Source organism: Scheffersomyces spartinae, assembly GCF_019049425.1.
Source record: "Scheffersomyces spartinae strain ARV_011 chromosome Unknown scaffold_1, whole genome shotgun sequence".
Lineage (NCBI taxonomy): Eukaryota > Fungi > Ascomycota > Pichiomycetes > Serinales > Debaryomycetaceae > Lizanozyma > Lizanozyma spartinae.
In genome coordinates this window covers 583,431-599,494 of record NW_025065048.1, presented here as the reverse complement: position 1 = coordinate 599,494, position 16,064 = coordinate 583,431, and the positions used below count along the sequence as shown (strand labels likewise).

The 16,064-nt window shown below is 37.5% G+C and overlaps 3 protein-coding genes across 3 annotated transcripts; 2 read left to right on the top strand and 1 right to left on the bottom strand.

The window, feature by feature from the left end:
* Positions 1-6,335: 6,335 nt before the first annotated feature.
* Positions 6,336-9,080, top strand: UME6 (Zn(II)2Cys6 transcription factor UME6; the record flags this gene model as incomplete). Its single annotated transcript, XM_043191096.1, has 1 exon — positions 6,336-9,080. The coding sequence occupies one exon, from the start codon at positions 6,336-6,338 to the stop codon at positions 9,078-9,080; it is 2,745 nt and encodes a 914-aa protein (XP_043051773.1).
* Positions 9,081-10,030: 950 nt separating this feature from the next.
* Positions 10,031-12,643, bottom strand: KQ657_000240 (uncharacterized protein; the record flags this gene model as incomplete). Its single annotated transcript, XM_043191095.1, has 1 exon — positions 10,031-12,643. One exon carries the CDS (start codon positions 12,641-12,643, stop codon positions 10,031-10,033), a length of 2,613 nt encoding a protein of 870 aa, XP_043051772.1.
* Positions 12,644-13,111: 468 nt separating this feature from the next.
* Positions 13,112-15,775, top strand: NRP1 (Nrp1p; the record flags this gene model as incomplete). The annotated part of the gene is made up of 2 exons (XM_043191094.1): positions 13,112-13,115; positions 13,143-15,775. 2 exons carry the CDS (start codon positions 13,112-13,114, stop codon positions 15,773-15,775), a joined length of 2,637 nt encoding a protein of 878 aa, XP_043051771.1.
* Positions 15,776-16,064: the final 289 nt, after the last annotated feature.

The window sequence follows — 16,064 nt, the reverse complement described above, 5'->3', positions numbered from 1 at the left end:
TGGGAGTGTTGCTGGTAATCCAGAAGTGTCAGTTTAATATGTGAAGAAGAAAGAAGTGATGAGAATTAAAAATTGCCTTCAATAATTTTTTTTACCACTATCCATCTCTCCAGATTCATTCTTGTGTCACGTGATCCAGTATATGCAGTTTTGTTCATCCTCTATACCGTTTAAGCTGTAACAACTTACTTTCCATAACAATTACTTTCCACATACCAAACCCCTTCAGTTTCTCTCTGTCTTCTACCTATTGCTAATTATTCTCTTATTTGTAATTATAAAGATTTTCTCCTTTCATGATTGTGTTCTTTATTCTCTATTACTAAGTTACAAGTAAAAGCCTTTAATTTCACAGCAAACTGATACTTTCTGCCTTAAATTTATGTGCTTTATACTGTTTGCCTTATTTTGATGTACTAATACCTAATATCAAAAAAATCAATCTGGGATCGCCTTTCGAGCGATCATAAAACTTCTATTGTTAGTGTGTTACCTCCAAAGACCGCCCAATCTCACTTGGTATCCCATGCAAGAGAACAGGTGACATTATTCTCTTGCCCACTTTATTGTCAAACAATAATCTTGCCCTGCACTATAAGATTGAGGAGACTACAACGCTTAATCTGCCGCTAATGTACTAAGGATTGTTTTACAATTAGTTGCGCTTGTACCTTAATCTCACGTACAAAATGTATACTATTGCCTTGTTATAATCATGCATATTTTACGTCATTGAAATCAGTTCTTTACAACAAATGCCATCACATGCCTATCAATCACTACTCTAGCGGCGCCATTTCCCTTTTTGAATAATGTAGAGAAGACGTCCAAGGCAGACGAGTACATTCGTGGAAAAATCACAAACCTTCACTGCACAATTACCTGTTGGATCAAAGTAATATTTTACATGCAGTAACAAAAGCGTACAGCCCTTAGGTGTAAAGTGCTTTCCTTTGCTTTTTAGTCTTATCGATGTTTCTAATACCTTATTGAAACCAAGAATGACCAACAATCTTGAGTAGATATTATATTTCTTACGGACAAGCTTTTTATTGCAATATATCTGGCCATTAGACTACAACCCCTTCAACACCAGATACAGATTCAAATAGTGTCTGAATTAGGCGCAGCTATTGTTTGATCCGGTGCATTTGGTCAAGCATAACTGTATTGGGGCTCTCCAGCAGGGCATTATTAGGGTTCTCCAGCATAAGCTTAATCATGCCTGCAGTCTGCAAAGTTAACAAGCTGAATTACATCGTTTCATATCCTACAATTGTTGTTTATATATAATAGAAGAAATAAAGCAACTTAAAGGTAAACGTCATAGTTACCATAATATCCCTTGTATCATCCGACCTTATGGCAGAGGCTTCGTGGTACGGAAAAATGCTTTTCAAATGCGAAACCTTAGGCGTAGATCTGCACATATTTTTTATGACTACTTACATTAAGGTTTATTTTTCTCTAGGTCACCGTAAGCATTGTATATTCCGTGGATGGAATGATTGGTAATTCAGAAATTAATCGTATGACGTACGATAATAGAGAAAGATGTAGTGGAATGTGACTGAACATGTTTCACAGTCTAACAATTTTTTACGTTCTCAGTGATACAAAAAAATTCCGCTTCCTATTCTGCTAAAGAAACAGCCCTTTTGGCGATTGCTAACGGGTAAACATTCTCGAGCGTATTTTGTCCCATTAAAGATGCATCTGTAGAAGAAACTCTTGTTGATCTTCCAGTTTAGGAAACGTTATTAGACGCATGGCCCCCCCCCTCACAAGTTCCAGACAAAACTGGGGTCAAACAAACGTATGTAGGACGTTATATTGTTAGGAGAAAATGTCTGATTTTTGTTCCTATACATTTTGGTAGTTTACAAACAATGTGATAGAAGAGAGTCTAGACGTATTTGCGCCTGCTTGTAGTAGAATTTCCTTTTACAGGGAACACTGGACATTAATAGTTGGCAGCACCCAATTTTCTTATGACAACCATAGCACCCATTATTACCTTTTGCAATACCCCTATGCTCTGCTGTATGGTGCTTTACAACCAAACTATTACGCTCTATCAACGAGGTGTAGTGATTAGACATCACCAAGTATTGTAGTAGGTGTTAATCTGAACAAAATTAAAAAGGAATCGTTTAAACACCAAGGTCTTAGCTTCAACTGGTTGCGAAAATAGATCCTTAATTGAATGAACCCTCTTTGTTTTTAATTATGAGCTTAATAGTTCCCATTCAGATCTCTTACTGATTCTTCCAATACATACATGATTGTTTCATTAGATGGTGATGTTAACTGAAGCAGATGTTGCTAGGTAGAGAATATCTATGATACCGTTTTTGTATGGCTAATATTTTTGATCTTACATGAGAAGTATTGTATCCTTGTAGAAGATAATCGAGTTTTCGGTCTTTTTTTCCAGCGTCTAACAATGTTTGGCTTCTTTAGACATTTCCTATATATAATGCGGACTGGGTCGCAAAAGGGTTCCCCTGATACTATCAAATCTGCAGACAATTAAAGGTTGAACTTAGACGAATAGACGAATACAAAATCTGCAAGGTCGACTAAAACTTTATAATATACAGTGTCATACACGTGACGCCCTAAATAGTGGACTAGATGTTTGGGGCTTCGTACCATCATAACTAAACTAAAAGAATTTGTAGTAGATAAAATTAATAACTTAACAAAGAACTGAAGATAAGTCCCCTGAAAACTACACAGCCTGTGAACCAATTCTTCCTACTCCCACCACCTAATCAACAATAGTAAGAAGGTAAGGTCGGAATAATACAATTTTCATATGCAATTGTGATATGCTGTGGTAACAATATACTGTTGATAATAAAAAGTACTAGGCCATATTCATTGTTTAAACGTTTATAAGCAAAAGGTTGAGTCACAAGCCACTCGATCGATTATGAATCATTTGTAATCATGATCTAATCAGGTGCAAACATTGTCCAGCAAATCTGTGACATTAGCCCGCAAAATATACTCCATCATATTCTGAAGGTTATTCTATTATAGATAATCAATAGCTTATAAAATAATCGAGGATACATGGAGTCCAACGAAGAAGAAGCATTATTTGAATCCCAATGACTTCACAATGTTGAAAACTCTAGCCAAATTGGCAACTACCTTGTTGGCTAAGAGAAATACCACATGCTGTCTTGACATAAGCCATATCGTTTGATTAACACTCTGGAAATTACGCATAGATGTGGTAAATAAAGTTTGCGCTTGAGGAATAATATTCAAAGTGGTTTATTGTTTAATCTTTTGATTTCTGGATTCATTTATTTATCGTCTGAAAGTGCCATTTGATTGGTCAAGGGAGACATTCAAAGCACACAATTGGTAAGACGTTGTACAAAGTTTGAAACATGCTCAGAAAGTAGGGCCCCATGACGACGCTTTAAAAATCCTCACAATGGAACGGAAACAGTACAAGTATACCGTTGACCTTAGAGACTTGATCTTGCAAATTGAGGAATAAAAAATACCCTGAGACATTTTCCACCATTATTCAAGATGAGCTGATAATACTAATTCGATCGAGACTCTTAACAATACTAGGTGATAATTTCGCGTTAAAGTATGAGCTCATCCTCGCATTTACATAAAGGAGACAAAATGAATAGAAAAATCTACAACCTACGTTCAATTGTATTGTTGTACTTAGTTTTCTCGTGCCATAAAGAAAGCGTATGTTCAAGTAGTTTGGTTTTATTAAGGTATGTATGATCTACGATTCCACCCGGCCGAATGCTGTACCTATCGCAGCGAGGATGGAACAGTAAGGTACCGCTGGTTTCTGATAAATATGCCGGAAGATAGAGTTAGAATTGATCAGGTCATTGTTTAAACTACGCCTTAGTTGCAGGTATTCCACAAGTATAGGGTCGCATCTCCAAGGTGCATATCAACAAACTTAAATTGTAGGATAGGGTAGGGTTTCGTATTTGATGTAGCGATACACCATTCTTCTTCATAGTCTATGACGATGTAAGAATAATAATAGGAATATATCCGAGATGGGCTGGTTCAATGGAGGAGGCTGATTCACTGATTACCACATTACCACTTGGGGTAAATGTGTTCATTTATAACAAAATTAGACTAATAAACTACAAAAGAGGCTAAGTATTGAGCAACAGTATTTCCAACGTCTTTTGTAAACGTTATACATTTAACCAGTAGGTATTTATGACTCCTTTCTATCAGAAATGCAACAAGGGAATGTCGTTAAGAGGAAGAAGAACGGTTCCCTAAAAAGGGTCCACTTGATTTGAGAACGCAGGCCAAATACATCGAGCCTCAAAGTTTTATCTATCATGTATAATTGGAAAATTCCATACGAGGTTCGTAATGTACATCTATAGCTGTCGTCTATTGACAACCATTTGCAACGTAAGCAATGGGATGGCCTGAATCAGATTAGCGAGCTTACCCAACCCACAGAACACAGAAGCAATCCGTAGTACCGTTATAAGTTCGTATGGAGCCATCAAACGTTATGGTGGTAACCTTTAAGAGGCATGCATACGCAAAAATTGAACATGTAGCTTTCGTATGCTTTATATGGACGTTATGCCGAAGGTCAAGTTCGAAAATTGACTAGATCTTTTTCTTGATTGTTTTGCTCTTTCTCGAAGTTAGAGGATGACGTAAACTTATTTATAGAAAAGTGAAATAAAGATGTTCAACTGCAATGGTGCCTATTAGTGCCCTAAAAGTGATGGAAACTTGCGAAATCAATTACGAGTTTAACCGATCTAGTTCTGTCTAGCGGGTTCAAGAAATAACTCTTTTGGGAAAGTAGCCCCGGATCCCTCTGAGAAGGCGCCGGTGGCAAGTGTTTACTCTAATGGGAACAAATACACTTTCCACTTCGAATACAATTGAAAAAGAGAGTACACGGTTGGGCGTTTCGTATACAGAGATTTGTTTTCTAGGTGGGTGAGGTTTCGTATGTATGGAGTAATATAATATCTTAACAATAAGCTATTATCAGGTACTGACCAAAAACTTTAATGCACGAGAACATTACAGACAAAAAATAACATGTAACTCCTGACAGACATTTTTTTTTGTTAACCGTACATGTATGCCATGAGACGCAGCTAGGTCCTAAAAAAAGAACCAAAAAAAAAAAAGGAAAGGAGAAATGTAAATGAATCTTTCCGAGGCGACGCATCCGAAGGTTATTATACTGGCGCCTTATTCTGAAGTCTGCTTGTATTCATTCATGTCCAATGCTTAGAGCTGGAAGAAAAAGCTTACAATAATGAAGTAGTCAACTAGTAAATCTTCTGTAAAACAATTCACAGCCATATTTCCCCGTCGAAAGTCCAAAAGTTGGCTTTTCTGCGGGAAGATGATTGTTAGTAAGAGTTTTTTTTTGTCGCTTGGAGAATTTTATTTTTTAGACAAGTATATGCACATCGGCCATTGTTATTTTGCTTTCATGCTGATTCTTGCATTTGCATTTTTTATTTGCATTCTATTTGAATATTCTAAAATTTGTTTTGAATTGCTTCAGGTCAATGTGCTTGGGTGTTATTGATTGATTGCTAAGAGAACATTCAACTTAGAAAGGGACAACTCATACAAAGGAGAATCACCACATTGTGCTGTTATGTTCAAGTAACCATGCGATTGAGCATATCAAAGAGAGTTACCGAAGAAAGTTTCAGCCTGTAATTACGCTTGCACTAAAAAGCCAGTTCCTGCTTTTCTGCAGAGAAACACCAGGCATTTGAGTAACAAAAACTGATAGGCATTGGAAGGGTCCTCTGTTTAAGCTGCCTTATTTTTTTTCTCTTTTGTTTAACTTTGGGGTTCGTTGATATATTTAACCCTTTTAACCCCCACTGTTGCCTTTACCCAACAACTGACAATTTTACAAGTCTTCCAAGACTGACTAGTTCAAGAAGTTTTCTTAATCTTGGTTGTGATTCTATCTGCAATTGCAAACCTCATTCTGCAACTTCCCTCACACTAGAACGTCTTCAAGCTTTCCACTCCTAGTATCATTTCTGTTGGACTGTGGATACTTTTTACCTTTCAAGTTCACAAGTAATCGTGGGAAATCTGTTCAGTTCAATATTGTTTGTTTCAAGTGGAATTCAACTGGCAAATAATAACCCTTTTGAATGTTGTATTTAATTTCGAAATCATCTTTCCTTCCTAGATACTGGTTTAAGTTAAATCGAAAGGACCTTCTGATTCTCTTATAGAGTTTTCATCCCATACATTCCTCAATCAAACATACACACAGTTATCATTGTATATTATTGCCGAGATACTAAATGGAAAACCATTCACATACTGCAAGTCCAACAGTTGCAATTAGAGTAGAGGAATCGCCGTATTCAGTAGGATCAGCTCCCCAGTTGACAGATGACGACAACACAATCAATTTGAATTCGTCATTCAATCAAATTAGTTCACCATCACCACATCAAGTGAATCTCAATCACCATAATCGAATGAGTGCTCAACAAGATTCTCCCTATGAAGCAGAAGATTCTTTATCTGTCAATATGAACCAAAAATGCCATCCTCAAGGAAAGCAAATATACCCCAAAGCTGGACAAGCAGGTGTAAGTTATTCCGATCCAAATTCGAATGCTTTTAGAATTTATCAAATGGACTACAACAACAATAACAACAACAATAGTAAAACCGAAGAGCCAAACAGAGGTGCATTCAAGCCAATGAGACCGCCACCTTTACTGATTTCTTCACAACAAAAACAATATTTGCATCAACAACTAATCAATCATTATTCCCCTACATCATCGTCCTATCTCTCTTCTGCACCACCTTCAATCCTTTCCAGTACTCTGTCGTCAGGGTATAACACATCTCCAATGATCCAACAACACCATCAAAACCAAGAACAAAGTAATCATGGAGGTCCAAGAGGAGGGCAAGGGAACCCACAACTATCGACAACAATGAATGAACTTCCAGGAGCAATGCACAAATACGGCGGGCCCAGTGATAGCTTTGATGAAGTCCATGGATTACATACTGTAGATTCTGATGCATCATTCAATTTGCACCCTCCAAATTCATCTTATCTCGACTATCATTATGGTAGTGGTGGATCAATTTCAGGCGGTTCGGAATCAGGTTCAGTTAGTGGTATCCCACCCGAACCACCAAAGGAGTTATACGGGAACCTGCTAGCCATGAGTTCCGATAGTTCCTTATATGAACAAACAGTAAATCGACAACATGCTTTCCAACAACCATTATTCAAATTGAATATGGGTGATTCAAACTCAGACATCTTAAGTGATTTACGTCCAGATCACAATAATTATAGTAACTTCAATTCCAGTTCCGGTGATCTTGCTGAATTCGAACAAAGTGAAGTTCTGGTAGATCATTCTATACATGAAGATAAAATCACCACAACCATACCCCCAAGTATGATTGGGAACAATAATGCAGAAATAGCCACTACGACCGATAATAGAAACTCCCAAGCAACCATAACTGGGATCCCGGGAGTCCCTGGTATGACAACACCCAATATTGGCTATGCAAATCCTCAAAACGTTTCTCTCGGATTACCAGGAGAGTTTATGTACAGTTTAAGTGAATTAGAATTTGGGAATCCGTCATTTGATCTGGTTGTTGATTCTTCATTCGATGATACGTCTGGGTTTCCAACGTTTTCAACAACGTCGCAATCACAAGTCAATGGTATGCCAAACACCAACCTTGCATATGTACCCACTGGGTCAAATGATAGTGGTGGTAGTCAGCATCCAAATGGTCCTAATGGAGCCAGTAATAGCAAAGCATATCCACACCAAAATCCATTGTTAATGACAAGACATTTACAAAATAATTCAGACTCTGCCACAACCCCCTTAACATCTTTTGATACTTACTTGTCAGATAGCAACAGCCATTCATTTGTACCAAGGGAAGGTAATGCAAATAATAATAATAATGTTCAATCAAACAATTCCATTTCCCAGAGACGAGTATCACTGAAGAATTTGATGTTGGTGCAAAATTCACCTTCATCAACTTCAGCAGCTACTCAAGAAGATGATATCCAATCATCCCCTTTATTAAATTCGGGAACTGATATTCAACAATATTCTCCCCGGCATTTGATTCAACGTCGTAGACTGCAACATCAAAGATCACCACTTCGAGAACACACCGAAGCCCTACCCCCCAAAGAAGCTGCTTACCACCATGGTAATTCCTACCACCAGAGTACATCTCAAGCTGCAGAATTTGTACCACAACTGCAGCAGCAAGCTCATTATCAAAATCAATTCAATGAGTTGGCTCAACAACAACAGAATTTGCCTGATGGAGGAAACAACAACAATAGCCAGCGTAAAACAATGATGTACAATGCAAGTAATGGTCATATGTCTCAACAACTGCTACAAATGTACAATGGGTTCCCTTCAATTCTTTCCAATGTTCCCACGTCGGCACCTCCCCTGGCTCCATTACCACCGTTGCCACCCTTTGAAAGTGGTGGTAACGAGGAACAACAACAACAACATCATCATCGTCAACAACATCACCCTCAACATAGAGAACTGAGTCATGGTGGTACCTGGCAAAAGAACCCATATCCTCAATTAAATACCTTTTATCACAATGGGAAGAAACCCAGCAATAATAGTTTCAACATGGAGGGACCAGGAATCCCCATCCCACAAGGATTCCCACCTCCTCCTCCCATGGGAATGCATCCAGTGGGAAGTAGTGGAGCCAGTAGTGATCGTTCCGACAGCAGTGTTGGGTCAAATGGCATGATCAAAAAGAAGCACACCAGACGGAGACTACTACCCCGGTCTAAAAACGGCTGCTGGATTTGTCGGATCAAGCATTTGAAGTGTGATGAAAAAAGACCAGTGTGTGCTAGTTGCCATAAGTTTGGAATTGTGTGTGATTATAGTCCTCAAAAGCCAGACTACGTTCTCGATAAGAATATCAGGAAACAAAAGCTTATTGAGATTTCTTTGGTCCGGAAACTGAAACATAAGGATATTGGCCGTAAGAAATAATCATGGAGTCAAATCATATCAAATCACATCATGTAAAATGACCCTGACATGACCCCATTCATAGTTTCTGTTCTTCTTAGTTAATAATTTTCTAGTAGTTTACTTCTTATTTGGATGCTTCTCATCCACTCCTCCTTTTCCTCCTGGTCTGCTATATATAGGTGTATACGTCAAAAGGTATGTCTTATACGGTTCCTAAGTGTGAGTCTAGAATCATCAGTCACCTATAGTCAGATCAAAAATATCAAGGGGTTACCCGGAACAAACTCATATATGTAACGGAAGATATACCGTCAAATGTTAATTGAAAAAATTAGTCAGTACATATATATAAATAATAGTAAGTATATATATACGCATATATGTATTACTGTCAATCAAACTCTATCAGATGTCTTGATATCAATAATCATGCTCCACAATACCACCGTTTACGTAGAGAGGTCCACTGATTGCATGCACCAGAGTTAGTAAGGTAGAGCCCCCATTCTTTGTAGCCTGACGCAAACCAATGCATTCAACGGCAAGGATCCCAAACGACAAGAGAGAATACGGTAATCTCATATGACAGATCAAATATATGCTCACTAGTATGGTCAATGTATACTAAGTGAGGTATATATATATATGTAAGTATGTATCTGAAGTGTAGTCCTATCTCATAGTCCCTTTGTTGACCGCGTGTCCGTTACGGTGTTTCCCGTGATATATCATACCGTATATATGCTTGCTATCTTTCGACCCGGGAAACTGCAAAGGTCGTAGGGTAAACAAATCTATCAAAAGGTTGGGCCGTTGGTATTTGATTTTAGACGAGAAACCTTATTCGTCTAAGCGAGTTTGACGGTCATTGTATTGCTCATAAGTCTACATGGACTTATTCGTCTAATGAATAAACAAATCAAATCTATCAAATCTAATCAAGTTCAATTAAGGTACAAGACACAAATCTATTCCCATTCAGCTACATGAAGCTCCTTTCTAACAATCTGACCATCACCAATTTCCAAATCTGTGGGTTCAATTACTTCCGTTGAACCATATCCACTTTGATCACCATCATCGTATCTGCTACTTACCATATCATTAACTTCTGTATCTGGATATCGTATTAAATACGCAAGATCTCCTTCAAACCCAACTAATGGCCCATTAAGTGCTTCTAAAACATATGGATAAGTATAATCTGCATACAATTCTCGTTCCTCATCAATGGTCGACCGTCTGGTCAGCAGTCTGTATAAAGGTATCTCTTCACTCATGGAGTCTACCACAGTTGTTATTCCATTAAGTTCATCTTCGGCTGCATTAGATCCTCGTTCATTGGAGTCCAATACTGCTATCGAAGGTGGACCTCCTTCTCCACTAAAAGGGGAGGGAGTAGTGCTTTCACTATGTGTAGTGGTAATAGCTCCTTCAACAGAATGTTCATCTTCCAACATCTCATCATCAAACTCTGATGGGTTCAAAATGGCTCTCAAGGCAATAAAATCATTTAATGGTAAGTAATATTTTTCATAATGCCAGGATACAATAAGTGTAATGACTATTAAAGGCAGTACAAGAACCAGTAACAAGATTGCACCTTCTAAAGCTAAGGTACCACACATGAATATCTGGAAGATTATTAGACCCAACATTATCCGTCTAAAAATCATTGGCCATACCTTCCCGCTTGAATGAGGAGGATGAACAAAGCAATAAATCAATTGGTATTTGTAGACAAAATATCCAAAGACAAAGTAAACTAAACCTGAGCAAACAATTTTTGTCAGTACCACTGAGTAGATTAAAATAATGATAAAGATCAAAATATGTTGGGGCAATTGTAGACCAAAATCGAATATCTGTGGGGTATAATAAAAACTTCTATAATCTCTGGGAGTTCTTAAGAAAAGACTTCTGAAAAAGAAGAGTTTACCAATTATATTCAAAACAAGGAAATCACTTATTTGTAATAATCTAACGGGGAACATAGTTAAACCTTGAAGTAAGATCAAATTAACATAAAACAACAGGAGTTTCTTCAATGATTTAGCCAATTGGTATGCAATCTTTGTAGTGTCACTGATATATGATAAATAATCCCACACAGTTCCTGTAACGATGAAAACCAAAAACAAATTAAAAAAGATGAAGAAGAAATTCTTCAGCAATGTTGATAGTTCAACTTCTCCATTAGATGAATAACCTTGGAACTTAGACAAGTAAGCATAGAAATAAGGTAAGGAGATATTAATGAGTGAAAACAATAATGGTGGTAATACACCGGTAACAAAAGTAGTTGCCCATTTTGATTTGTTAATTAACTCACCCAATGCGGGCCAAAACTTGGATAAAGTCTTTGGATCCAATAATGTAGTCAATGGAGTAACAAGGAATATGACAAACAAATAAGATATGACAATAAGGAAAGTAACAAAATAACTCTGACAAACCTTTTCCAAAGACGTCAATTTGAAACTACTCCATAAGACATCCTTGGGAGCCGGAGCCAAAGTAACAAATAATTTATAAAGTCTTGGATCTAATACCGTTTGAGCAGCCATTTGAGCACTGGCAACAGAATCCATAGTAATGAAAGCCGATCTTAATAGTTTGATCTTTTTATGTTTAATGGTAGACAATGTAACATTGTATTGACTTTGTATTGTTCTAATTTTGTATTCAACTTGAAGCAACTCCTTTGAGAGACACTTGACTTTCTCTGAAGTCTTTGCATTAATGGGAGTTTGGTCAGATATGTTGTAGAAATTATCCAATAACTTGATGACACAAGAAGGAGATTTCTGGTTATTATAGACATCCAAATCCAAACCATAAATTGAAGTATATAACCGTTCCAATTGTTTTAATAAAGAATTACGCTTCTCCATCAAATTGGATAATGGAGTCCAGTCATAGATAAGCTTGACTCCTTCAACTTTACCTATGCCCAAATCTTCAATATATTTTTTCAAAACAAATGGATTATTATCTCTGATTAACCTATTAGGAATCCCGTCTAATCGAATGGTTCTATCGGTTATAGAGTTTTGACTGGCCAAATATTTTTGTCTGACCTTCAATACTTGTTTAGTAGTTGCAAACACAAATTGGTACAAGATAATTGAGAACGTATACGTTGCCACAGGGTAGATCCAAATATAAGCAGGGAAATCAGTTGACATCGGTGGTGGTTTGCCATCATCAAGTAATGACACGTTATCTTTATCGTAATTACCGGTGAAGTAATATCTGACTGGACTCAAAACAAACACCGATAACACTGATAACACAGCAAAGATTTGAATACCCATTTTGAAGAATTGTAAGTAGACATAAACATCCAAACCACTAAACTCCAATACTTGATCATCAGTTATGGCATAAAGAGTACTTAACCAACCAAAGAATCGTTTCGGTAGGGGTTTGATCTTAGCATTATGTGCTCTTCTAAATAGTCGCGTAGCATATATGTTTGGCCATCTGTATCTCATCAAACAGAAGCAATAGAACAGAAACAACCCAATGACCGAGCATATAACCAACTGAGTAGTAAACACTCGTTGCAGACCTCGCATAGATATTGGGTCCGTGACCGGGTTCTCTTCAGACATATTAATACTAGTATTCACGCATACAATACATATATGTATATAGTATATTATACGTAAGATATATGGTTATGTATGTTTGTATAGTGTTTGGTTGTACGCAATCGTACGTATTATACTTGTCTGTCTGGTGTTATGGTGTCTCCCTAAACGCACGCTTACCATAACAAAACGTGAACCAGCACAAAGTACTTTATTCTGTTATCTACAGTACAATTACAAGGTACCTACTCACTGGCTTTAGTGTGGACGAAAATTTTTCAATGTACTACCAATGATTTGGGTGGGGGTTTGGGTAGTGTCAATTTCCACTTGATAATTGAAATAAAGCCAGTCATTAAATAAGATCATCTTTACTTTAACCTTGAAATTAAATCACTCCAAGGGCTTCCATAATCATAAGCATAATCATAATCATTTCCATTACCCTTCCCTATGAGTGACGTTTACGTGGTTATACATGCAGCCACTACTTGTGACGATTCTAACAACTATGTCACTAAGGACTCTACCGAGTTGATAGAATTGGCTTGGAGTTTGGTGGATGCAGAAACACTAAACACCATAACACTGGATTCAGTTTTGGTAAGACCGGTCAATACTCCCATCACTCCATATTGCTCTCACAAGTATCTGGTTTCTTGGGAACTGGTGAGAAATGCTGGTTCTTTTAAAGATGCCATCACCAAACTTGATAACGTAATCCAAACTCATATTTTATCCAAACTGTTGGAATTCTCCTTTGTGGCCCATGATATCTCCAAATTAAGAGTTCAAATCCCAAGAGAAGCAAGAGATAAATCAGTGGTGTTGCCTCCTTATTTACAACATCCTCGAGTCTTTGATTTAAGTAATGAGTATTCCAAATGGCAATTATCTCATCCAGAAGCTCTTAGTTACACTGCAACTTCCTTCACAAACATTATAACAGCTTTAGAAGTGGAGTTGGATAAAAAGTACAAAGGTATCATTTCCCCAGTCACTTCAGCTTCAACAACCCCCCCACCGCTGCAGGAAAGTGAAACTGTGGTTATTCCATCATTAGAACAACAACCAGTATCCACTGATGATGATAATTTTGCCACCGAAAGTTCCTCCTCATCTCCAGCCATAGAATCTAGAACCAAAGAAGCTGTGGATTTATATTCCAAAATATTGGTTCAACTTATTAAGAAATCTGTTCCCTTAAATGACCATCCTCTTGTTTTGACTAAACCTTATGATACAGCTTATGACATAAAGATATTTTTGGCGGAAAGATCAAAAATCTTATATCTTTCCAACTTGCCTCATGATACAACTCAATCTGAATTGGAATCATGGTTTACTCAATATGGAGGCAGGCCAATAGCATTCTGGACTTTGAAGAACTTGGATGAGAACAACAATAACAACAGCAACAACAATAATGGCAATAACGGCAACAATGCTAGCAATGCTAGTAATAATACCAATAATCTCAATGCCAATTCTGTTCCTGGTAACGAGGGTACTCCTCAACCTCCATCAAGTGGTTCCGTCAATGAAGCAAATACGTTGGGTGATATTAAAGCGAAAACCAAAGGAACCTGTGGGTTTGCAGTGTTTTCCACACACGAAGAAGCAACCGAATCTTTGGCAATGAATGGAAGAGTATTGAATGATTATGCTATAGAAGTACAAGCTTCCTCCACCAGAGTTCTTGATAAAGCCAGTGATCTTTTAACTCCATTCCCACCATCTAAAAACAGACCTCGTCCAGGTGATTGGACTTGTCCTTCCTGCGGATTTTCGAATTTCCAAAGAAGAACAGCATGTTTTAGATGCTCATTCCCTGCCACATCTGCTGTTGCCATTCAGGAGTCCATGTACTCTAGTGGTGGGAACAACAGAAGAAATAACAACAACAACAACAACAACAACAATAACAACAGTAATAATAGTAACAACAGCAGCAATAACAATAACAATAACAATCTTAATAGCAACGGAAATGCCGGGAACAATCAAGATAAATTAGGGTTGAACTCAGTTTCTATGAATTCAGCCTCTTCATACCCTTATTCCGATCAAACATTCTTAAGTCCCGCAACAAATGGTGGTAATAACTATCAAATCAATCAAATAGGTGGAAACGATGCTACTGGTAACTATATCTTGGGTGGAGGAAACTCGAACAACAATTCTGGTAATAATAATAACAACAACAGCAGCAACAATAACAGTAACAACAACAACAACAATAATAACTACAATAATAGTGGCAACCAAGGAGGAAATAACGGTGGATCTAATAGACATTTCACTGGTAACACTGTTCCATTTAGAGCAGGGGATTGGAAATGCTCAAATGAAATTTGTCAATATCACAACTTTGCAAAGAATTTGTGTTGTTTGAAGTGTGGGAGTGCAAAGCCAGCTAGTGTTGGAAACTCCATGAACAACAATAATAGTCCTGCAATGATTCCAACGCCAGGTCCAATCATGGGACTTGGTAGTGGCAATCAAGGAGGATCTGGGTACATGCAAACACCTGGAGGACATCAAAGCAGACATGGATCTGTTAGTGGAAAGCATTATTCGAAAATGCATTACAATAACAATAACAATAACAATAACAACAACAACAACAACAACAACAATAATAATAATAATAATAATGCAGCAGGTAATGGGAAACAAAATTATAGGAATAACCATGGAAATAACGCGGTTAATCCTCAACAAAATGCCAATGGTTTACCCCAACATATGATGATGTTCCAACAACAACAACAACAAGGTTCAGGAGTCCAGTTGCCACCTTCACAATCGTTTCCTCTTCAACACGGTGGTTCGCCTGCTTCGCTGGTGGTGAGCACTTCGTACAATCAAAAGTTTGGTAGTCAATCAGCTTCTAATTCACCAGGATTATACGGGTCGTTTGGTCCCCAGCAATTCAAACTCGGAGGTGAGAATCCTAGTACGGCAAATTTAAGCTCAGGAATTAAGACTAATGACGGTGGTGTCAACCCTACTAACCACCCCAGCAGCAACAACAACAACAATAATGGTAGTAACGACAACCCAGTGTTCAACGCTCTCACAAGTCAGATTAATTCGTTAAACTTGAACTTTTAACAAAAGTAGGGCATCTTTGCTATATTTTTACATTATGGTCGATATTTATTTATACGGTATATTTAATAAGGTTGAATTCAATAGTTACTATTATGGTTCTTAATAAAAAAAGCGTTTATGTTTGTATGTCATTTTGTAGAGCATTAGTAGTAGTTGTAAGGTACTGTATTTCATTTGTCGTGTGATTTGCTAGAGGTGTCCAAGGTTTGTCCGGGTAACCATGTCAACAGAACACGTAGAGAAACCAAATACGTATTGCAAAACATAGAATATACGTTCTAGCCATTAG